General features: G+C 48.8%; 1 protein-coding gene across 2 annotated transcripts in view; it reads right to left on the bottom strand.

Moving 5' to 3' along the window:
• Window positions 1-24,750, bottom strand: part of LOC147029327 (uncharacterized) — a 46,183-nt gene that overhangs the window by 7,004 nt on the left and 14,429 nt on the right. Inside the window, exons 4-6 of one of the 2 annotated variants that reach the window (XM_085872293.1) lie at window positions 4,270-4,305; window positions 4,085-4,198; window positions 1,020-1,136 (exon numbers count right to left, since the gene is read on the bottom strand). In XM_085872293.1, coding sequence (XP_085728419.1) covers window positions 1,020-1,136; window positions 4,085-4,198; window positions 4,270-4,305 — 267 coding nt within the window. The remainder of the gene's footprint in view (window positions 1-1,019; window positions 1,137-4,084; window positions 4,199-4,269; window positions 4,306-24,750) is intronic. The other variant, XM_085872294.1, reaches the window with a different exon arrangement.

Genomic DNA, 24,750 nt, shown 5'->3' with positions numbered 1-24,750 from the left:
AAAAGAGCTTGAGCTTGAGAGACACCAGAGAATCCTCGCGATCGAGAGACGACGGGAGACCTTCTTGGATAAGCGACCTGCCTGGATAAGAGACCTTCCTCGACAAAAGAGACCTTCCTCCGCAGAAGATATGGAGAGACACCATCCCCCACCAGAACCGCAAGGGTCGCCCGCCGGTGTCTGGGTTCGGCTCCCCTCTCGCCAGACCGATCAGCTTGAAGACTGCACGAGGTGGACAGGTCCAAGATAGGTCTCAATAAAGACCATTTGGTCCGGTCATTTTGGGGTATTTGTGTGTGCGTGTGTGTGTCTGGGGCCCCGTCTTTAAGTTGTGAATAGTAGTGAAGTGCTTGTGCTGTGTAAAATTGCAATTCTTGATATTCGGTTTAGCTCTGCCCTTACGTGCTTCCCTCATTCCCCACCTATTGCATTATAAATAAACCCCCATTTGTTCAATGTATCAGCTCGGCCGCGTCCATTCTTTCATTGACTCAGCATGTCGCATGCTGGGGAATTAGCAGGCCACTACCGTGGCCGTTGTAACGGAACTCTGCGATCAAACCGCTCGGGTCGCACACGGAACGAGCTCGCCAAGCAGCTCGTTCCGTACGGGTGCCGTCGAGCGTGTGAAGACTCGGTAGATCGCCACGTGGTCTCGAGGTATTTTGAAAATTGGCGAATAACCCTGCACCACGTGGTGGAAATATTGACCCTTCACGGTCCAATAAGGGACCCGTACTTTCCGGAGTTTTCCGAAGAAGTACGATCTGAATTCCAGGCGATTGGTCGAGCCGACTCTGCAGCTCCATCTCGCGGTCGTGCTCGCGGCCGACGTCCGGCCCCGCAACAATACTACATATACACACACACACACACACACACACACACACACACACACACACACACACACACACACACACACACACACACACACACACACACACACACACACACACACACACACACACACACACACACACACACACTTTATTCTCCACATCTGTTTCTTCAGCTCTTACCATCTCCAATTCAGGGGGCTTTGGTTCCTCTGGAGAGGGTGCATCTGGGGGTTCTTTCCCGTCGGGTGCTTTGTCATCACTTTTCGGTTTCGATTCATCAGGCTGTTTCGGTGGTGCCTGAAAGAAAAAGGAAACGATCATTTTGCTCTTACTATCACCGTCGTCGTGTGATGGGTTTTCATTGTTGTTTTTCTATACAGACAGACCTTGCCAGGTTCCTCGGTGAGCTAACAGGTTTTCTAAGCTTATCTACAAGCTTGATATTTTTTGTTGAACTTTAAATATTTAACCAAAGAACTATTCACTTACTTTGCAAATTATATTGAACATCAGGCTTTAATGGGTTGTGGGTGAAACCACAGAGAGGGGAACGGGATGGAGGAGGTGTAAGAAGGTGAGTATGGTGAAATGTTTTTGGTTGGTAGTGCAATTCCATTGGTAGTAATTTTGTTCCCATGCACAGGTTCCACCAGGGGACGTCAATTGTCGATCAGAGTGTGATTTGTCATTCTGGCAGAGAGAGACATTAATGCAGTAAGTGAATTCTTCTGGTTCCACTCGTGACATTTTCCTGAGTAGTAGTTTCAAGGAGCTTCGAATCGAAGTCCTTCGCTATTCTGCCTTGGGTTACATTTAAACTCTCATGCTCAAGTCTGTCTTGGTTTAACTTCTTGAAGGTCATGACTAATGTCTTCCATTTTGCCAGAGGACCTCAGAATGCCTGCTGACGAAGAATTCCGCGAATAAGACGGAAGTTGAATGCCGGTTTGGCTGACGACATTTTGACCATTTTAGCCATCATCAGTGCCATCGGTACCTGTAAAGGTAGAGATATATGAATATTGGTCGGGAGGTACTCTGATTTTGCAGAAACTTTCAGAGCTGTCATTGTGCGGGGTTTAAATTTGAGGATGGGTTGGTGTTTGAAATGAAGACAAGACGAGTTTGGGAAAGTCCATTCTCATCGCATCCTTAAAAGGATTGAAATCGAGAGACCAGCGACGGATCACACCGTCTCCTCATAACTCACCGCTGGCCTTTCTGCCGTGTAGATGTCTGCACGATAGCCCACGTCAATAAGCTGTGGGTATGTTACAAGCCAAACACAGTGCCTTACCCACATCAGTGAAAGCAAAGATCCCCTGTCGGGGGAGGACATCCCAAGGGCAAGGTTGGGTATGACGGAGTGAGAAGGAAAATGGTAGGGTTGGAGGAGGAGTGCGGAGGAAGAATGAAAAGCAATGCACAAGGAAATTTGATGCTGGAGACAATTTGGTACATCATGTGTATGCTCTGTCAATGCCACCTCACTTCAACTTAGCAGTTCACTTAGTTAAACTGCAAGGGGTAGAAAAGACCAAATGTGGCAAGCACGGAGACATCGCCAAGGCTTTTATTCTCACCCTTGCCCCCAATCCTACATACACACAACACACTTTTTGACGAGACCCTCCACACAAACATCGGAATTACAACATTATAAGTAACAGCCATCCATACCGAAGCAACCAACCACTCGTGCCAATATCCACATACCCCTCGAATCCCAATACCTGGAGGTGTCTGTCTAATTCGAGTTGAAACCTATCTACTGTTTCTGCTGTTGCTACCTTACCAGGGAAACCATTTCATAGATCAAATTCTCTCCTGGTGAGAGACCTTTGCCTCACTACCATCCTTACTATTATTTGCAATCAGGCTGTGGCCCCTGGTCCTGTCACTGTCTGTTGTGCAGAAAAGCTCCTCTGCCTTTATTTCTGTGCATACCCTTCATCATTTTATACATCCATATCAGATCCCCTCATTATAATCTCCTTTCTAATGTAAAAAGTCTTGTGTCCTTCAGTCTAGCTCGCCACAGAATTGATGTAGTCGCATGATACGCAACCACATGTCCTTCCTCATATGTGGTTACCAAATCCGTACACCACCATTTTATATGAGGCCTCACTAAATTCCTGTAAATTGTTCACACTACCTGACCTGACCTGACCTCTTTTAATTAATAATTCATCCCACGGCGAGAACTTAAAAAATCCTGTTAGCTTTCCCTACAGCTGCCTGGCACTGTGCTGTCTTTTTACTCCCTGTATATATTACCATCCACAGATCCCTTCTCCTGCATGACATTCTCCAAGACTGCCTCATGCATTATGGAATCCGTGTTTCAATTATTCCTACCCATCTCCAGTACCTTACATTTCATAATGCAATATTGCACTTGCCATTCCTTTGCCAATTTTTGAAGTAGTAATATCAATAAAAGCTGAACATCCACCCCGCTACTATTCGACCCCTGCACTCATCTTCACCGACCTCAACCCAGCGCCACCGCCCGCTCGACCCCCGCACCTACCGCCCACTTGACCCCTGCGCCCGCCACCCACTTGACCCCCATGCCCACCGCCCGCTCGACCCTCGCGCCCGCCACCCGCTCGACCTCTGTGCCCGATGACCCCCACGCTCGCCGCCCGCTCGACCCCCATGCCCACCGTCCACTCACCCCCCCTCCCGCCGCCACTCGACCCCCCACCTCCCGTCCGCTCGACCCCGCGCCCGCCACCCGCTCGACCCCACCACCACTGTAACTGGACCACGCCTCCTCCCCCGCACGACCATGCCCCTGCCCTCAATTGAGCATGCCTTCACTGTCACTTGACTACGCCCCCATAATTTGCACAACTCAACACCACCGCTCTCACTTTACTAAGCCACCACCGAAATGAGACCGTGCCGGCACCCCTTCCCGACTGTGTCACAGGCTATCACCGTTTGAACCAGCGTCTCCCCGTGTCACCAGGTGCTTCCACCAAATCCACACCCACACTAGACCAAGCCCTGTCACAGTCAGCATTTGACCACGCCCATCACAATGTCACATTACTAGCACAGGGAGTTCTCCACAAAATTATATCACTTCCCACAGGTCACTCACTGGCTGTATACACTGACATGCCCCATCTTGTCTAATGTCTTTATCTGCATGTGTGTGTATGATTTGTTTTGTTACTGCATGAGTCTTTGACTGTATATAAATAAATAGAGTTAAAAAAAATCCATCTTGCCTCAGGATCTGGGGTGTCCTGCAAAGGAGGTTCCACATGGATTACATCATCTTTTTGGGGCTTTTCCTGCTTTTTATCACCATCTGCATCGGTTACCTCTGGTCCGATGAGTGCCTGAAAACAGAATTTGGGTTCTTAAAAAGGGGGCCATATTTTGACATTATTTGTCCATTTGCTCTTCTTACCTCTTCGTCAGTGTCTTTCCGCCTTCGCCAGTACACCTGCAATACAAGGATAAACAGGTGTGGGATGAGCATTTCCGAAAATATTTGTTTGCTGTCGTGTCCATTTTATTTCTTCAATTCCATATGAAAATTATGCTCCATAATGATGCTCTATAAAGCCTCAACAAGCAGAACCAGAGACAAAAAAATGATGCCGGCTCCTCTCACTGCCTTGGGCTGTACCGTCATTCCTGGTGGTGTGGCCTATGATGGCAGAGAGCCTGCACTGACAATGGACCGTACCCGAAACCCTGCTGTCACTCAAATACGCAACTGCAGGCACTTGACCGTACAGCCACATTGCCGCCACTCGACCGCGCCCCGAAGAATATCTGACCATTGAGAGTTTTACTGCTTTAGTTTCCTCTCCCTGTCCCTCTCACCTTGTCCTCTTCAATTCCTTCACCTGTAGCTTTGACCAAAGGACCCTGATGGATATGTAATTAGCTTTTTGTAATTGGTCTGTTTTTCTCCATATCAAGGGGATTGTGTTATTTTTTTTTTGATATCCTCTGGATGTAAATTTTTATTTTTATTTTTGTCATGTTGGTTTTGTAGAATATAACTCCATCGATAAACAACAATTCCACCATTGTTTATTGTTGGAAAATGACCTTAAAGCCATGCTCAATTTTTCAGAATGAATGAATAATTTACTCTGTCTTTTGCACCTGAGAAGGTGGAGAAGGTTCTTTCAACCGTCGACTCTGATTCTGCCACTGGACCAGTTGTCATCGGTTCACGTGTCCTAATGACCTTCTCTGCTGGTCTTGCAAATCCTCTCTCCGCACTTTTCGCCCTGTCATTTGCACTCAGTGATCTTCATTCTGCTTAGAAATCAGCTAATGTCACTGTATTCCATAAAAAGGAGCAAAAACTAATCCCCTCAACTGCAGACTGTTTAGCTTATTTCCAATCATCAGGAAGATCATGGAATCCATCATTACAGTTGATTTGAAATCTTTCCTTTTCTCCAACAATCTCATCTCAGATCACCAATTTGGTTTCAGCCCAAGTCACTCCATCTTGGACATGCTGCTTCTACTGACCCAACAATGGATGGAGGCCCTCGATGTCAGACATGAGACCAGGGCTGTCTCTGGACATATAATATCTCATGCTTTTGATACAGTCTGGCATCCTGCCTTACTCTCTAAACTGTCTGCCTACGGCATCCAAGGCCGACTCCACACATGACTTACTGACTTCCTCTACTCTCTAGCCAACATGTAGCTCTCAACAGAAGCCTTTCGTCTCCTCTCCCTGTCAAGGTTGAAGTGCCCCAAGTCAATGTTCTGGCCCAGTCCTATTCCTGATCTTCATCAATGATCTCTGACTCGGGAAAATCTTCTTTAACTATTTGCTGGTGACTCCACCCTCTGCCGTGACATCCCTCATCCTTCAGACAGGCAGGCTGCAGCATCTTCCCTCTTTTCAGACCTTGAAAAAAAATCACAAGATGGTCAAACACTTGGAACATGGCTTTCAATCCTGACAAATCTCACACTGTCACTATCTCTCTCTGAAAAGATCATCGAGCAAACATCCTATTTACTTTCTTAACAATACCCTTGATGAAGTTCAGTCATTCAAACTCCTGGGTCACACCATCAGCCATGATTTTTCTCGGAAAAACCACATTTCAACGTCGGCCTCCAAAGCCAGCCGCCGACTGGGCATCCTTCATCATACAAAGTTCTTCCTTGGCACAACTAAACTATCCACCGACAAGGCCTTCATCCGTAGCTTGATGGAGTACTGCTCTCAACTCTGGGCTGGCTCCCCTGCCTCACATCTTGCTCAGCTTAATGCCTTCCAGATCATTGGAATCTCCCACACTGAAGCTGAGTGTATGGGCCTGTCACTTTGCCATCGCAGACAGGTTGATGGTCTCTGTCTTTTACCACCTCCTTTCTGGTGTTGCACACTCTGCTCTTTCTGTGCTTTGTCTCCCCCCCCCCCCACCACCACCCACGTACACGCTTCAGGTTTCTGCAGGGTGCACGTTGTCCACCATCCCTTCCGGTCAAACTAGCTAAATTCATGATCACTGCTCACCTCCACTCATTTGTTCTTATTTTTCCCATCTGTGGAACAAACATCCACACACTCTTCAATCTTATTCTTCTCTCCAGGTCTTCAAGACAGCTGTTCACCGCCATCTCACATCGTCCCCAATCCAAAACCATGATCTTTTCTACCCTCGTTAGCCCTACCAAAATCCCTCCTCCTCATTTTCCAGTTTTTCTTCCTTGGATTTTCCTTCTCCATATACATGTGTTTTGCGTCTTGTTCATGTCTGTTACGTCCTTATCCGTTCAGTGCACTAGCTCTTCCATTTTCCTCCATGGATTTTCCTTCCATGTTCACAAAAAACAAAACATCAAAATTATTTTTCTGAATATTTTCATTTGTATAATACGATTAGTACTATCTTCAATTATATATGAACATGTCAGGTTTGGGAGCATGCGCCAGAGCAGCGCTTCGCAGCGTCCACTTTCTGCGGGTATTCCAGGGGCCTCCGTCTGCCCACCCTCAGGCAGATGCCTGGCCCATCCCCATCTCCTTGAGATGCTGATAAACCTTCTGCAACCATGAGGCACATGGTCGGCCCATTGGCATCTTCCACTCACGAGACTCCCTGCAAGATCAGCGTCAGGAAAACGAGCCACATGTCCAGACAGCCACAGCTGATGCTCACGGACTATGCAGGTAACAAGTCTCATTTGAGTCTCTCTCAGCAACTGCTCATTGGACACAAACTCCGAACAGTGATAACCAAGGATTCTCCGAAGAGACCTGGTACCAAAGGAATTAAGTGTCCATCTCAGATCCCTGGTCAGAGTCCAAGTCTCACATCCATAGTGCAAGACTGCAAGCACCAAGGACCTGATGACTCAGACTTTCGTCCTCCTGCACAGACACTGGCAGCGCCACACTCCATGATCCAGTGAATCCATGACTCCCCAGACCCGACCCAGACGTCTGTTGACCTCTGGCTCATAGCCAGCAGAGACATGAATATCACTGCCAAGGTTCGTGAATCTCTCCACGACATCAACATCCTCACCACAAACAGGCACAGACAAGATAGCAGCATCCAAGATGTCATTGAAAGCCTGGATCTTAGTTTTGAACCAGGAAACCCGTAATCCCAGCAGCTCAGACTCCTCATTTTGCACCTCGAGGGCCCCTAAAAGGACATCCAGACTCTCCGCAAGGATGACTGCATCATCTGCGAAATCAAGGTCAGAGATGTTGACATTCCCAAACAATGTACCACAGCTTGATCTCTGCAACATGCTCCTTAGAATCCAGTCCATGCAAGTGCTGAAAAGTGTAGGGGCCAGTGCACACCTCCGACGAACTCCAGTAACAACTGGAAATAAGTCAGAGATGGTACCACAACATCTCACAGCACTCTCGGTACCAGAGTAAAGTTCAGACATCAGATCGATCAGTTTTGGTGGCACCCCACGAAGACTAAGAATCCTCCAGAGGACATCCCGATTCACTGAATCAAACGCTTGACAGAGATCAACATAGGCTGCAAGCAGCCCCTGCAGAAACTCTCGTCTACGTTGGGTGAGAACCCCAAGAGAAGAGGATCGTTGACCTCTCTGGGGTAAAGCCTGACTGCTCTGGACGCTGGTGCTCAAGCAGATGTTGGTGAACCCTATCAATAATTATCCAGGCAAAGACCTTGCCCGGCACTGAGAGCAGCGTCACCCCTCGGTAGTTGTTGCAGTCTTGGCAATCACCCTTTCCTTTTCAGAGAGGGACAACAAGGCCCCTCTTCCAGTTAGTTGGGATGATGCCTGTGTTCCATGCAGAGTACAGAACTGCATGCAATGACAGAAGTGCAGCATTTCCACCAGCCTTGAGAAGTTCAGCATGGATGCCACAGATCCCTCGAGCTTCATCCCATTTCAACCGGTTCATCGCAGCCTGTGTTTCCACAAAAGAAGGTGGACCACAGTTGATTGGAGGGTCAGCAACAGGGATTGTAACACCCCTGATGTCCAACTCGACAGCTGGTGGATCAGGCTGGTACAATCGCTCAAAGTAACCGGCCCAGTGGGTCTTCACTTTTGACTCTTCTGTCAAGAGCCCACCACCCTCTGCTCGAACTGCAGTACCGAGGGATGGGCTTGGATGAACGCAATGCGGGAAATCCCCTGCAAGCAGGACAAGAACCACTTGATCACAGGTGATGCTCTACCCCCTCACAGATTCCTCACACATAGGCTTCCTTGTCCACCCTTAGTGCACTTACAGTTTTACACCTCAGCTCCCTGAACAGCTCAGCTCTGCCATTCAGCCTGGCCCTGCGACTCTCGTCAATTGTATCCAGTGTCACTTGAGACACCAAATTCCTCTTCGCCCTTCGGTGAGTTCCAAGACATCCACCGGCAACATCAAGGGCGGTGGTCTGGAAGGCACTCCACAACTCTTCAGGATCTCCCAATGCAGCCAGACCCCACCAAATCTCTACTCAGCTTGTTCGCAAACTCCTCAGCTACATTCTCATCCTTGAGCTTGCCAACATCAAGCCTCGGCTGGGATGGTACCATTCTTCTGGATTTAAGGTGCAACTTTAGAGTTGCTACAACAAGCCAGTGATCAATATTGAGGAACTGAGCACTCCGTTGGACCCTGCAGTTTTGGATCATTCTCCAGCGACCATCAACGAGCCCATGGTCAATCTCCTTTGCCACACCACCAGCGTTGGAATGCCAAGTCCAGCGATGAGCTTGTGGGCGCTGAAACCATGAAACAGCCATCCTAATTCCATGACTTCTTGCAAAGTCAAGGAACTTCATGCTATTCAGGTTCACAGTTCCAGACCGATGGGGGCCAACACGTCTCATAACCATCCCTATCAGTTCCAGTCGATGCATTGAAATCTCCCAAGACTTGAAGTGTATCTTGCTTGGGGAACTGATCCACCACAGACTCGAGCGTGGCATAGAATGCGTCCTTCACGGTGAGATCACTCACCTCAGTCGGAGCACATACAGAGACCAGGGAAATGACACCCAAGGAGTGACGAATCCTTCGTCTCATAATACACTCGTTGACTGATGTTACCTCAATTATCATTGGAGTCAGGTTATTTGATACAGCTACAGCAACTCCTTGGGTATGGTAACCATCAGAGCGACTCGACCAATAGTAGGTGTAACCACCCACCATGATCTCGCCGCAATCCGGTCTCCGAACCTCAGAGAGTGTTCTAATACTGATGTTCAAATGCTTGAGCTCAGATGCTAACAGAGACAGGTGATCATCCTCTCTTGGAGATAGGACATTCCAGGCACCCACCCGGAGGGACCGCCTCAGCACCACTCCGACACACTCTCCCGCAATCTGACCCGGGAATGTTACCCCGTGATTTCCCTCCTATCATCAAAGATTGGGGTCCCGAAGGCTTTGCCCCAATCCCATCATCCGGTGAGCTGCCCTGCGAAGGTAAGCTGCACAGGAGGCACTCCCACGGAGTGGGTTTTCAGATTTATTTTTGCTTCCAGAATGTTTTGTGGAATGAAGGGTTTTACGTTGGCCGCAGTGCAAATCCTGCCATCAATCTCCTAATAAGAAGTAACCCAACTGCAGGAGGATGTCCGCAGGCACAGTTGAGCACTAGATATGGATGGCTGTTAGCTCACAAGGAGCTCCTCCATCCTTTGACAGGTTTTGTTTTTAATCCTGTTGGGTGTCCAGATCCAAACACCCTCCTCACCAAAAAACCTGGTGGGGGAGACGGTTTAGTTGCCGACAACCCGACAATGGAACAGGTTAGTTCAGGTTTACATGATACCTCCAGCAAGTCACAGATATGATCTGGCCTGACCTGACACTTGAATATGCTTTTGTGTATTTGCTTTTGTTTTTTTCCTGGTGTGCCTGCCTTGATTACTTTGGGTATGAGAGTCCCTCATGAGGCCCACGCCCCTCCCCTCTCACTGGCCATTGATCGTTAATCTGCTTGTGGATGGAGTGACTCGACGCAATGGCATTCCCATGAGCTCCAACGGCATTCACCTCAACCCATAAAAGTTTCACCACCAGCTTCCTGAGGTGAATCAACCACCGTTAACCGCTGTTTGACAGCACTTATTTATTTTCCCGCCAAACTTGCGCTGCAAGGTCTTGCATGCGTATTCAAAATAAACATTTCGACAAATCGCAGAAGAAAAATGCATTAAATAAATGGGAGCAAAGGGGTTGATGAGTCGAGACAGAGACGTTGGGGAAGGTTCACAGTGTCTTTCTGAACATAATGGGGATGCATATCTGATACTACATTTAATTACTATATGCTTATGTAAAATACGTACTTGGAAATAACTATAGTTATACCAAGGATTGTTTAACCCTCTGAGTCATTCCCACAACACCAACCCACACCTTCCTCCTTCAGCCTCTCCTGCGTTTACTCTCAGAAGGTCAAGTGCAATCATTAGTTATTAGTAGACGACCCGTGAACCCGCTGGGTTCCTGTTGTGACAGCGGTTGATGAAAAAATCATTTCAAGAAATAAAAGAAGATAGCTCCAGCGAACTATACTGCTGATGTTTGCATTGATCAAATTCTCCCAAAGAGTACTTGACTGAATAGGGAATTGATTTTTTAATAATTTTTTCGTTGCCCGATTTGAATGAAACGTGATATTGCGCGTCAATGTGAAAAATAAACAGAGAAAAGAAAGTCGAAGAAATTATTGTGCGTAATCTTCGAAACACGATTTTATTTATTAATGAACAATGAAGTATTAGATCAAAATAGCGATTGTTTATTTTATGCTTAAAAATAAATCGTTCTTTGTCTGTACTAAATGTTTGAGATTTTAAAATAAATCATTTCAAGAAAAAGGAAAGATAGCTCCAGCGATCTATACTGCTGAGGTTGTTTGCATTGATCAAATTCTCCCGAAGAGTACTTGACTGAATCGGGAATTGATTTTTTAAAATAATTTTTTCTTCATTGCCCGATTTGAACGAAACTTCATACTGCACACCGCAGGAGAATGGTGAGTAAAGTGGGCTGAAAATTTTTGCGCTATCGTGTACCGTTTTGGCTGTATTTTGGGAACATTCATACATACATACATGCGTACATATATACAAGATGAGAGTTTAAGTAATATACCAGACGACCCGTGAACCTGTTGGGTTCCCGTTCTGACAGCGGTTGATGAAAAAATATATACATCCATACATCCATATGTATACATACAAAATGTTTGATTGTTTGTTTGATTGTGACCCTACTCCTCTGAGCCTCTCAGGTTAATCGCCACAAAACTTTATATGATCACATTATTTCCCACGGTGCACCTAAATAGGAGTTTTAAATGGTCAATTTCTCGCAATTCATAGATTGTAAACACACGAGCTGCCACCTGCTGCCGTTTCAGCAAGGGGACATATATAAATTATGTATATTGTTGTGGTTGACCAAATTCGCAAACCACCATTCAGGTCCCTTAGGTGAGATATCTCGGTAAGTATATGTGTAGTTAGGCCCAAACCCGTTGTCTAGAGGGAATAAATGTCATTCATGAAGGCTGCGACTCTTCAGGATAGCCGTTTTTCTTTTACTATCTTTATTTTGGACCAACCGCCATTATTACCACCACCAACCACGTCTCAACAGCCATCACAACAACAACCACCAACCACAACGCTGCTTCACCACAACCGCCACGACCTTTACCGTCACAACTCGCCACCATCGCATCACCGTCATCTCGCGCCACTCGTGGGCACCGATGCTGGACTCGTGTAGAGCGCGCACCGAGCAGCGTGTTCAAAAGCATCGCGGACTTTCCGCAGAAAAACGGATCAAAAACGACTCACGCCCACTTTTGTTCCGTCCAATCGGTGAGCGAGGGGCGATTTGGCCCCGCCTCCAGGGCGTTGGAGGGCGGTCGCTATATGCAAATTCATGGATCAAAAGCATTCACGCCCACTTTTCCTCGGGCCAATGGGGAGCCAGCAAGAGAGGTGAAAGGTCGGAGGCAGAGGGTCAAAGATGAAGGAGCGAGGCCACGGGGGATATAAGGGGCCGCGTTCGTCAGTCGAGGCAGTTCAGTTCGCAGGAGGAAGAGTTGAGTTGGAAGCGGAGGAAGAGTTGAGTTGAAGTGGCAGTTCGCAGTTGGGAGTTCGCGGAGTCGGAGTGAAGAGGACGGAGCTGTGGAGAGGCGGCGGCGGCGAAGGCGGTTGAGGGGGTGCTCGCGTCGGATTCGAGGAACTGCGGAGGAAAAGGCCGGCGGCGCGACCGAGGTCGTGGTGGAGACGCTCGTCGCGGGACCCGCAATTTTGTGAAATCCTCCTTTCCCCGAGCATCAGCAACCCCCTCCTGTTTCCCCCCCGCGCTGAGATAGTGCGACAAAAGGGGGCTCCCTTCCCACCCCCGACCAGACACTGTCCGCGAGGCCCGCGGAGTTGAGGCACCACCGCCGCTCCGCGTCTCATCATCAGACGGGTAGGCCCGACACGGTCTCGGCCCCAGGCCCGCCTACCCCCTCATCCTGGAGGGTGGTTCTCTTTTCTTTTGCTTTGGGAATGTGTGTTGTCGGCGCCGTCTGTGAAGTAAAATTGTACAAGTGTTGCCGTGTGCTCGCGTAGTCGGTATTAGATCTGCATTGTCGCATTTGCTTTTTGTCTTCTTCTTTTCCATGTGCTTTTGGTGGAATTGTATATGTGTGCTTCCCGTGTGCCGCGAAATAAATGTGCTTATTATTGAACTGTTTTCCCGCTTCGTTTCGTCATTTCTTTCATTGAATCCTCATCTTGCTTCACGTAAAGGGTTGGTCGTGGGTTAAGACGCCCGATAATTAATCGAACCGTCGAGGTCGACGAATAACACCGCTCGGTTATCCCGATAGTACGGAACGGGTCGCTTAAGTGGCCCGTGTCCGAAGTCGACCTGCGGCGAGGTGCGATCGCCCGGTCTACCCTCCGTGTGGGTACTTAGGTAGGTCGAATTTGGCGAGCAACCCTATCCCACGCGGGGGCCGATTGGCACGATCGCGGTGAGACCGAAAGGTCCACCCGTGACTGGTTCCCGGCGTTAGTCCGAGAGGGTCACGACTGGATTGTCCGTCCGGTGGGCGACGTGCCGCGATTTGAGTTACGTGGCCGTCAGCACGCCGGCGGGCGCGAATCCGCGACACTGGTGTCAGGAGTGGGATATAAACCCATCGCCCTCCTCACGGCACTGGTAACGGAGAACGGGAAAACGGGCTCTCCTGTCTCCAGCTATGGATGTAGAATGTGTAGAATCCATGGCTCAGGATGAAATCCCCGTGCAGGAAATGTTGGTTGTACAGGAAAACGAACTCGCCCAACTGAACCCAGAGCCCGAAATGGGTGCGGCAGCGGCCGCGGTGTATGACACCTCCCCCCCCCCTCTCCACCAAAACCCTTCCCCAACCCTTGCCGAAACGGCTCAGCTGAGTGCATCCGACATGGTCCAGCTATGCGCCATGCTGGCGGCAATGACAGCAAGGATGGATCCAAATACAAATGAAATGAAAAACGAAATGAAAGGCATGAACGAAAAGATGGATACAAATACAAATGAAATGAAAAACGAAATGAAAGGCATGAACGAAAAGATGGATACAAATACAAATGAAATGAAAAACGAAATGAACAAGCAAATAAACGGAATGGAAGCAAACATGAAGGAAGAAATGAAAGAGCTACGGGGTGAGACGCAGAACATGGGCCGATGCCTGCAGGCGGGCATGAAGGCCGTGACCAGGGAGCTGGGAATGGCGACTCCACGTGTGGGAGCAAACGAGCTGGAAGGGGGTGCAGCGGCTGACAGGCCCACGGTGGAGGCGGGTAAAAAAATAATTCGGGGGGCGTGTTGGGCGAGGGTCGTGACAGAAGAGGCGACGGTAACCGAAAGGGAAAAATTAAATGGGGAGACCAAAACGTGCGAGACGAGACACGAGGTGACGACAACGGAAATAATAGTTGAGACAAGGGAGGTAAAGGGTGAAGAGGTGACCGAGTTGGCAGAGACACGGGAGACAGAAAAAATAGAGGAGAGACTGCACGATGAAGACGGGGTAAGTGACGCACACACACACACGGAGGTAGTGGAGGATAATGGGGGTGAGCTCGCGGAGCGTGTGGGGACCCAGTGCGAGCAGCGGGATAGCCTCCTCCAGGAACGAGGGGAGGGAGTATACCCCCTTGAGGCGAGTCACGACCAGGTGAGTTCGGTCGTGCTTTGCGAGGTTGAGGGGAGGAGTTCTGCGAACGGGTGCACGGAGAGCTTGGGGGGTGTGGAGGCCCCGGAGACCCTTGTGGGGACACGAATCCCCAGTGTGGTTGTCCCGGTGTGTGTGATGCAAGGTGTGAGTGCGTCCCCGTGTGTGGAAGCGACCCCGTGTGTGAGTGGTGTGGTGGCGATGGTGCCAGGGTACGTGCTTCCCAGCACTCCGTGTGTGGGTGAGGCACCGTGTGTGAGTGAGGCCGTGTGTGTGGATGAAACGGCCAGTATGAGTGAGGCACCGCGGGTGAGTGCCCCCGCGTGTGTGAGTGAGGCACGGAGTGTGGATGAGGGACCGCGGGTGAGTGCCCCCGCGTGTGTAAGTAGTATGGTCTGTGTGAGTAGTGAGGCACGCGTGAGTGAACGGCCGAGTGCAAGGGAGACCGTGTGTGTGAGAGAGCGGTATGTAAGGGAGATGTCGGTTGGCATGCGGGAGCACGCAGCCGCGTCTCCCGGTGTGAATGTAATGGTGAGGTGTGTTAGCGTCGTAACACGCGGGAGTGCGTGGGTCGAATGGCGACGACGACGACAGAGGAAAGGAAGCCGAGTAGCGGCTGGAGTTGTTTCGGGGACCGTGCCGGGTTCACCCAGCAGTGAGCACGAGGTCCGTGCTGTGCAACGCACGAGGCCACCACGTGCTCGCTTGCGAGAGTGAAGTCCCGGTCCGGAAACGCACGCGGTGGATTTGCCGATCCCGCGGACGGACAAAGTTTAGGCAGGTAAACGGATTTGGACCGGACGGGTTCTCCACGCGATCGTGTGTGTTAAGTTCCAACGGGCAAAGCACATGTGTTCGCGTGGGGAACCCCTCGAGACGTGGGGCTTGTTTTTTTATGCGCACGGTGACGTCATGGCTGCACGTGGGGTTGGAATCCGGCAGGAGGGGTATCCCTGCCGGATGGTACCGTCCAAGGAGGGACGAGGAACACGTGCAGCTGCATGACGTCACGGGCAGGTGCAAAGTGCGCGAGCTCTGAGTTTCCGCGCTGGTGCTGCGCAGGTAAAGAAAAAAAAAAAAGCAAGCCTCACTTTCGGGTGCACAGGATTCCTGGGCAAGGGGTGGAAGACCTCCTTGGCCTAGGGCACAGGATGGAAACTAGTTAGGGGGAAGGGTTAGCTTAGTTAGACCGACTTCATGGGGCAGGGGTAAGTCCTCATGGAGTCCGTGGAATGGATTAGTTAGAGGGATTTAGATGAGCTTTAGGTGGGGAAATGAAAGTTATTTTAGAGATTTGGAGACAGTGACAGACTTGTGAATGTGTAGAGGGGACGTAGTTTAGCTACGTAGTGTTAAAAGGAACGTGCTATAGTTTAAGGGACGACGGGGGAGCACGAGTTAGTTAGGGGATGTAGTTAGAAGGATGGCAGAGTTCAGCGGTGTGTGTGTTCAAGAGTTGGAGAGTTGTGAGGTGAGTACATGGTGAGTGAGTGAGGCCAGCGGGTCTGTGTGTATGGAGTGAATGGGGAATGCATGGTGCGATGAGTGATTGGGGGGAGGAGTGACTCCCGCCCAAGGGACCCCGGGGTCAGTGTAGACTGAGTTCGGGGGTTAGTCAAATTGAAAAATGGAGGTTGTTTTGTTGGTGGGAAAGTAGGCTCGAAACCCATTTGGAGGGGTGCAGGAGCCCTGTTGACGGGCTTGGGAGCGTGGCTGCGAAAGGTGAGTATCGCTGAGTGGGTACCCCGGGCACCAGGCTAGTCGGCCGTGGTAGGCCAAGGGCCCATGGGGGGCCGGGATAGCGTAGTGGGCACGGGTGCGCCTGCTTGGTGCGGGGGCCCGGGGCGCCATTAGCCGCGTGGGCAGTGTTGTGGGCACGGGTGACCCTCGGAAAGGGGCCTGGGAAGCCAGCCTGCCACGTGTGCGTTTCAGGGGAGGTGCCATGGGGGGCACTCCCCGGTGTTAGGGAGCTGGAAGGCTCGGAGGCAGTGTAGTGCCCGGGGGTGCCATAGCGGGAGATTCGGCAGAGGGTCGTGCCTGCCAAAGGGAGCCACGTGTCCCAGCCATGAGACCGTGTGAGGGCACGGAGAGAAAATTGGGGGGCGAGGCCCGAAATTGTAAGGACACCAACACAGGCGACGGGAATCTGGGTTTATAGAACCAATAGTTTAAGCGAGAGGCGCTTGTTGAAAGCCCCAGGGTAGTTTAACAGTTAAATGGTTAGGGTAGATTAGGAGATGTACCCCTCCGCACCATCCATCCCCTCGCTGTCGTTGTGGGCCGCTGGACCCACTTTGGTTATAGATCGCGGAACTCTGGGGAGGCCATTCTGAGGCTTCGTTGGGCCTCGGCACAGGACGTTAGCTCTCCCTTATTCCCCTCCGGGAAGGGAACGTAGGGGTTGGGAGTAGGCTAGGTGACAGGATAGGTTAGCCGAACAAGGACGATAAAGGGGGTTAGGGGACGATTTATAGTGGGGAAGTAAAAATAAAAACAACAAAAAAATAAGTTGGGGCTAAATTGGGGTTTGACAAATTAAGGGAGTGGGTATGTACAGTGGCAGGCAAAGGCGATAGGTGGGAGGGAGACAGGTAGGTAGGTCCGAGCCCGCCTTCCAAGTGGCCAGCACCACCGCACTCCCTCCACCAACCTCCACGGAACGGCAAAGGCTGGCCAACTTCATCTGCAGCTGCTGTGCTGCAAGGCCTGTGCCGGCTGGATCGTCTGCAGCTGCTGTGCTGCAAGGCCTGTGCCGGCCAGTTCATCTGCTGGCTGTTTTTCTTCAAGGCCCGTGCCGGCCAGTTCATCTGCCGGCTGTGTTTGCCTGCAGCGGCCTTCTTCTGCGGGCTGTGTTTGCCTGCTGCCTTTGCCATGCCATGCCCACTGCCCACGTTCACCAGCCCCGTTCAATTTTGCTTTGCCCCCCCCCTGTTCATTTCCATGTGCGCCAGGATCCGCAAGGCAACAGTTTGCAAGCTGCGAGAACTGCCCTGTTGGCAGCGACAACACGGGCCTGCAGTGGCGGCCCGTGCACCGTGTTTGCGTCCATCCATTCACCCATCCATTTGTAGTGTTCATTGCGTGTGCCACTTGAGCTGGCACGGAGACTGCATTTGTGCAGCCCATGCACCGTTGTGGTTCACTGCGTTCAGTTCAAACCATTCATCCATCCATTCGTTGTGTTCATTGCGTGTGCCGCTTGAGCTGGCATGGAGACTGCGTTTGTGCAGCCCATGCACCGTTGTGGTTCACTGCGTCCAGTTCAAAAGGGAAGGCCTTGGACTGCGTGTGAGCAGCCAGCCACGTTCCCTGTCACCTGCATTGTTTTGAGCCAGAGACTGCATGCGAGCAGCCTGGCTCCCTGTTAACTGCTTTCTTTTTGCAGAGCTCATTGATCCTGGGCCATGGTTTAGTGTAAAATTTGTAAGTTAAGGTTAAGATGTACTGTAAATATGAGTGCGCCCCCGGCATGTTTGTCTTAGCGCCGGCAATTTTATTTAAGTCATCCGTGTGAGTGAGTTTGTTTAGGTAGTTACTCAGCCCTTAGGTTATTTATTTTGGGGACACGAATACCATGAATGTCGCACTCAGGGATCCGTAGGTAAAATGTACTGGGGGAAAACTACACATGCTGGCACACAAAAATTTGACGACTCGGGACGAGTCTGTAAAAAGGGGAGGGGGTAGTGTTGTGGTTGACCAAATTCGCAAACCACCATTCAGGTCCCTTAGGTGAGATATCTCGGTAAGTATATGTGTAGTTAGGCCCAAACCCGTTGTCTAGAGGGAATAAATGTCATTCATGAAGGCTGCGACTCTTCAGGATAGCCGTTTTTCTTTTACTATCTTTATTTTGGACCAACCGCCATTATTACCACCACCAACCACGTCTCAACAGCCATCACAACAACAACCACCAACCACAACGCCGCTTCACCACAACCGCCACGACCTTTACCGTCACAACTCGCCACCATCGCATCACCGTCATCTCGCGCCACTCGTGGGCACCGATGCTGGACTCGTGTAGAGCGCGCACCGAGCAGCGTGTTCAAAAGCATCGCGGACTTTCCGTAGAAAAACGGATCAAAAACGACTCACGCCCACTTTTGTTCCGTCCAATCGGTGAGCGAGGGGCGATTTGGCCCCGCCTCCAGGGCGTTGGAGGGCGGTCGCTATATGCAAATTCATGGATCAAAAAGCATTCACGCCCACTTTTCCTCGGGCCAATGGGGAGCCAGCAAGAGAGGTGAAAGGTCGGAGGCAGAGGGTCAAAGATGAAGGAGCGAGGCCACGGGGGATATAAGGGGCCGCGTTCGTCAGTCGAGGCAGTTCAGTTCGCAGGAGGAAGAGTTGAGTTGGAAGCGGAGGAAGAGTTGAGTTGAATTGGGAGTTCGCTGAGTCGGAGTGAAGAGGACGGAGCTGTGGAGAGGCGGCGAAGGCGGTTGAGGGGGTGCTCGCGTCGGATTCGAGGAACTGCGGAGGAAAAGGCCGGCGGCGCGACCGAGGTCGTGGTGGAGACGCTCGTCGCGGGACCCGCGATTTTGTGAAATCCTCCTTTCCCCGAGCATCAGCAACCCCCTCCTGTTTCCCCCCGCGCTGAGATAGTGCGACAAAAGGGGGCCCCCTTCCCACCCCCTACCAGACACTGTCCGCGAGGCCCGCGGAGTTGAGGCACCACCGCCGCTCCGCGTCTCATCATCAGACGGGTAGGCCCGACACGGTCTCTGCCCCAGGCCCGCCTACCCCCTCATCCTGGAGGGTGGTTCTCTTTTCTTTTGCTTTGGGAATGTGTGTTGTCGGCGCCGTCTGTGAAGTAAAATTGTATGTGTTGCCGTGTGCTCGCGTAGTCGGTATTAGATCTGCATTGTCGCATTTGCTTTTTGTCTTCTTCTTTTCCATGTGCTTTTGGTGGAATTGTATATGTGTGCTTCCCGTGTGCCGCGAAATAAATGTGCTTATTATTGAACTGTTTTCCCGCTTCGCTTCGTCATTTCTTTCATTGAATCCTCATCTTGCTTCACGTAAAGGGTTGGTCGTGGGTTAAGACGCCCGATAATTAATCGAACCGTCGAGGTCGACGAATAACACCGCTCGGTTATCCCGATAGTACGGAACGGGTCGCTTAAGGGGCCCGTGTCCGAAGTCGACCTGCGGCGAGGTGCGATCGCCCGGTCTACCCTCCGTGTGGGTACTTAGGTAGGTCGAATTTGGCGAGCAACCCTATCCCACGCGCGGGCCGATTGGCACGATCGTGGTGAGACCGAAAGGTCCACCCGTGACTGGTTCCCGGCGTTAGTCCGAGAGGGTCACGACTGGATTGTCCGTCCGGTGGGCGACGTGCCGCGATTCGAGTTACGTGGCCGTCAGCACGCCGGCGGGCGCGAATCCGCGACAATATATTTGTATATATATATATATATATATATATATATATATATATATATATATATATATATATATATATATATATATATATATATATATATTTCATAAAAAGTCCATTTTCTTTTGGATTTCAACTGCTATATGTGGTGAGGTGGTATCCTCCAATCATCAAATATGGTGTCAAATGTGAAAAATAACCGTCAATTAAGATCTTACCATGATTGGTAAAATTGGCGGAGGAGTCAAGTGACCTCTCAAATGCACTAATGATTCAAAAACCGAACATAGTACAAATACAACCCATACATCGATTTAAAGGTAATGTTACTGCTCATCTGAAGACGTAATATAACTCTCAAGGGTGAAAAGAGTTTGAAGAATAAAAGGATGCCATCTCAGCTAACTTCACCAAATATACATGCTTCCATCCATTGGGACCATAATCTGTGCAGAGCGTTGGTGCTGCCGAAACAGTATACTTGGCTATTGGACACAATCCTGGATGAGTCGCCACTCTGACACAGGACACCAGCAAGCTGGCACTCATTTTGCCAACCTCGGAAAGGTGACAGGCAGAGTTGTTGTGGGTGGAGCCGGTAACCTTGGCAACCATTAATTTTTTTGATTTTCTAATGGTTTCTGGTCACAATCACAGAAATATTCAATCACAGGTGAGATATGTATTTCATTTCTTACAACATTAACTATCTCTTATCTCAGGGGCCATTCAAAAATTACGTACCTAACGTGTGGCAGTTGTGGTTTGGAGTTTGGTGTGGGTGGGTATATGTCCAAACGTCTGAGTATTACACTTACAGGGGGTTGGGGGGTGTTTCCAGAGCCGTTGTATAATGACCTTTTTCGTTGCATGTTAAAACGAGCTGTCAAAGGACTTTTTGGACATTTCTGGGCAAGCTTTCCCATAACATTGAATGAGTTTCTGATTGAGCATTTCTCTATTAGCCACGGCCTTGTTGAGAGATCTCACTGTAAACTGGTCAATGGAAGAAGAAGAAAAAAAAAAGTGATGCCACCTTCCTGAGAAGAGGAAGAAGAGGCTGCAGCAGTAAAATGGGTTATCCATCTCTCTATGTAAAACCGAAATGTTTTTTTGTTTGTGACCTTACTGCTTTGAACTCCCAAAGTTGATTTGTGACAAAACTTTCTACGATCAGATTTTTTTAACCACGATGCACCTACATAGGCATTTTAAAGTCACGAGGAGGTCACTTGGCCCATTATTGCCGTGTTGCACTGCAAAGTTAATTTCTTTTCTACAGATTCACTCCTTTACGCCCTGTACGTCCTGTCGACCCTATAAGACCACACATGGTGAGTTGAATACGTCAAAAAACGGGTTGGTAGGAATTGAATGTGGGTTTAAAAAAAAAAAAATTAAAACCCTTGATGTGCTGTGGTCGCAGATTTGCAACAAGATAAACAAACAAAATTGAAACTTTTTTTGTTTTAATTTTGGTTATCCATCTAACTTGACACCCGAGTTGTGTTTTCTTGCAAATACCACTTGAAATTCACAGCCCGAATGAAAAACAAACAAACAAGCAGTCATAGACTGGTACTTATGAAATCGTCAACTTGACCTTTGACCTTGTCTAATAAAAGCTGTCGCTAGAGAAGGTAGCGACACAAACCAGAAGTTTCTACGATGATTCTGTACCAAACCATCAAAAATCGTAACTTCGACCGAAGCAAAAATCTCCATTCCTCCACACAATTATTTAATATTATTTTATCAAAGTCACAAAACCGTAATATTCGGCCATCCACCAACAATCTTTACATAATCCGACGGCTTAGCGAGTCAGCCATGCGACGATAACCTTTATTGGGATAAAAAATGACTTTTAAACACCATCTTTATTGAAAACACAGTCAGCGCGCACACGGAAAACCTTTACGTGACTCAACGACGCCTCTGCTCGAGCACCCTGCACCACGTGACGAGCCGTGACGCGGCGAGTGAAATATTTTTTATGCAATCTTAAAACGTCTCCAAAACATCCGATTTTTACCAGAATTTCGACAACCCAGTGTTAAGCGTCCTAAGCGATCGCAAAAATCAAAGTTAAAACGAACTCGTAACGTCGACCGAAGCAAAAATACTCCATTTCTCCACATGAATTGATGGAATTATGTTTGACCTCACTGTGACCTTAACCTTTGACCGATTTTGACCAAAATCTAATCGGCGCTAGCCATCACCCTCCTGAATCACGTGGTGTAATTTGACATTAGTAGCTTCTTCCGTTCTCGAGTTATCGTGCCTACAAACAAACACATAAACACACACACAAACAGAGGACGGAAGTCATCAATATACATGTGAAATCTTTAGATTTCGAAAGTAATAATTAAGCAACAGGGAAACATGTGGCCATAAACAATGCAGCATGCAAAGGGTTCACCAAAAGTGGAAACAATACTATTTGATATATTGACTAATATGTCGTGATAACTAGTTTTCAAGTGAGACAACATACATACATACATACATACATACATACATAACATTTGTCAAAGTTTTATTTACTTTTTTCGTTTCCAGTTATCGCCTGTGACGCGTGATGTCACATTTACTGCAAATAGCATGCCCACAATAAAGAGCAGTGTTTCCTGGTTTATAAAGACCAATTGATGATAAATGGTGATGAATGCTCTGTGATTATCTTGACAAATCTTGATAATAAAACTTTGAGAAAATGTTTGTTCATTCACAAGCATCAAACTGCATCATTGTATTTCATTCATGTTTTTATGATGCTCTGAATTTCGAACGATAATTTGTGGACACCTATATCCGAATGAAAACGAATCCGAATTGAATCTTACCATTCAAAATACTCGAAAGTATCAATAAATATCACAGTAAGAAGTCAAAGAGCAAACTGCAAAGCAAATAGGCCTACCGATTGATTTGGGGTGATGACAAATGGTAGACGAGAGGAAGTGATGCGTACAGATGAGGATTTTAAAGGAACTGGTCGGTTGGGTAAAGCTCATGACGTCACACAGCCAATAGTCAGACGAGAGTGGTACCTTGCATATCGGATAGAGATCACTACGGATCACTTTGTGTGTGAATCCATGGGAGTGGAATGGAAGCTAAACATTGAGTTTTTGAAATTGTTCGTACTTTTCATCCAACACGGGTTTTAACGATACTAGAACGGATCCGCGGGTTTAAAGAAAGAAATGGGGTCAAACCTGCAAAATACGGGTCACTTGCCATGTAAGTTAGACCCTTTTGAGACGTAAAGACCGTCTTCAATCTACTTTTCAGACAAATAGACCTTTTAAGACCCTTTGGAGAATTTCAGACTATTTGGGCACTTCAGACCGCTTTTGCTCTTTTGCCCTTAAACCCCTTAAGACATTTAAAACCCTGAGACCCTTTAAACACCTTTGACCCCTTTATGAACCTTTAGAGCCTTTTACGACCCTTGAGCCACTCCATGCCCTTCAGAGAATCAAAAAAGGATTCCCCGAAAATTGTTTTGACAACGTCTTTCGTGTGCCATTCGCATCGCATCACAAGTTGCGATGAATCAAAACTGATATCCCAAAGTGAAACTGATGTGGAAAAGTGAAACTCAATCTACTGATCTCTGAATCATCGAATGGGAAACCAGAATGAAATGCTGTAAGAGATACTGAATGGAAATTGCCAAAATAAAAGCTAAGGGGAGTGTACAGAGAGGGGGCAGGTTGGGGATTGAAGAAGCGATGTGGAGAGGGATAGGTGCTTGTAGGTGTTCGGTTGGCATGGAAAGAACTTTGGTGATCTTCCGTCAGGCGGATCTCATTGTTGTGGATCTAGATTGTTGTGGATTTCACAATCGGATCCGAGTAATGCACGCAACATCCAGGTCCTCACACAGTTATTTCCATAAATGCAAGTTCAGAATAGACCCATCCCCTTGTCTGGTGGAATTCTAACTCTGATACGTTGGAGAAGGGTAGAGAAGAGGTTCCCCTTCTTTCTTATTGGATAACCTTTTCCTCTTTGCGACGCGTTCATGACGTATGGTTTTACGTCAGTTTTCATTTCTGCACGAGTGATATTCACCGTTCACGCACGTGATAAGATGGTCGTTAGCCCAACGGATACTCATTCTATTCCCTTTCCATCAATACACATTGGCTTGGAAATACACGATTTATTTACACATTATATTTTAGTTATCATTTTCACATTGGACTTCCAGGACATTTGAGTCATTAATCACACCGCAAACTTTTCCGGAACAGTTCATTCTAACGATCAAACATGGCTGTGGTCTCGGATCGTTTACCTCAGGGCCCACCTTCTTCCATCGACGATTGACGCACACCTTTTTCCATGGGTGATCCACACCCCGTCCAGCAGCTCTCTGGATGCTAACTGGCTCTGCTTCGTGTCGGGTTGAACAAAGAGGTGATAATTTCCCGTTGACGTTCTGTGGGCGCTTCATGCTTCCGCTCGGGAGTTCCGGCAAGTGGCTGCTTTTTTCCGTTCGTCCAGCGCCCCGAACATGGCGTCGTAAGCCAGGTCTGTGTTGATTGGGAGTTGATTCTCGTTCGATGGTCGGGAGAGAATGATCACGAGAATGGATGGTTGGAGATTTGGTGCAGCGATGTGCCAATAGGCAAGCTGGATTTGGCTGAAGTCGTGGTTGAGGCTTCACCCACACTGATCGCCTATAAAAGGATGGCAGGACTGTCCTGTTAGAGTTGGTGAGAGATCCTGCTGACGGTTGGTGACAGCTCCTGACAGTTGGAGACAGCAGCAATGGTGGTTGGTGACAGTTGGACTGTTCCTG

This window comes from Eptatretus burgeri, chromosome 3 (genome assembly GCF_056783735.1).
Source record: "Eptatretus burgeri isolate ZD-2024b chromosome 3, Ebu_testis_v1, whole genome shotgun sequence".
In the NCBI taxonomy this organism is placed as follows: domain Eukaryota; kingdom Metazoa; phylum Chordata; class Myxini; order Myxiniformes; family Myxinidae; genus Eptatretus; species Eptatretus burgeri.
The sequence above is the reverse complement of the archived record's forward strand: the minus strand, read 5'-3'. Positions and strand labels throughout refer to the sequence as shown.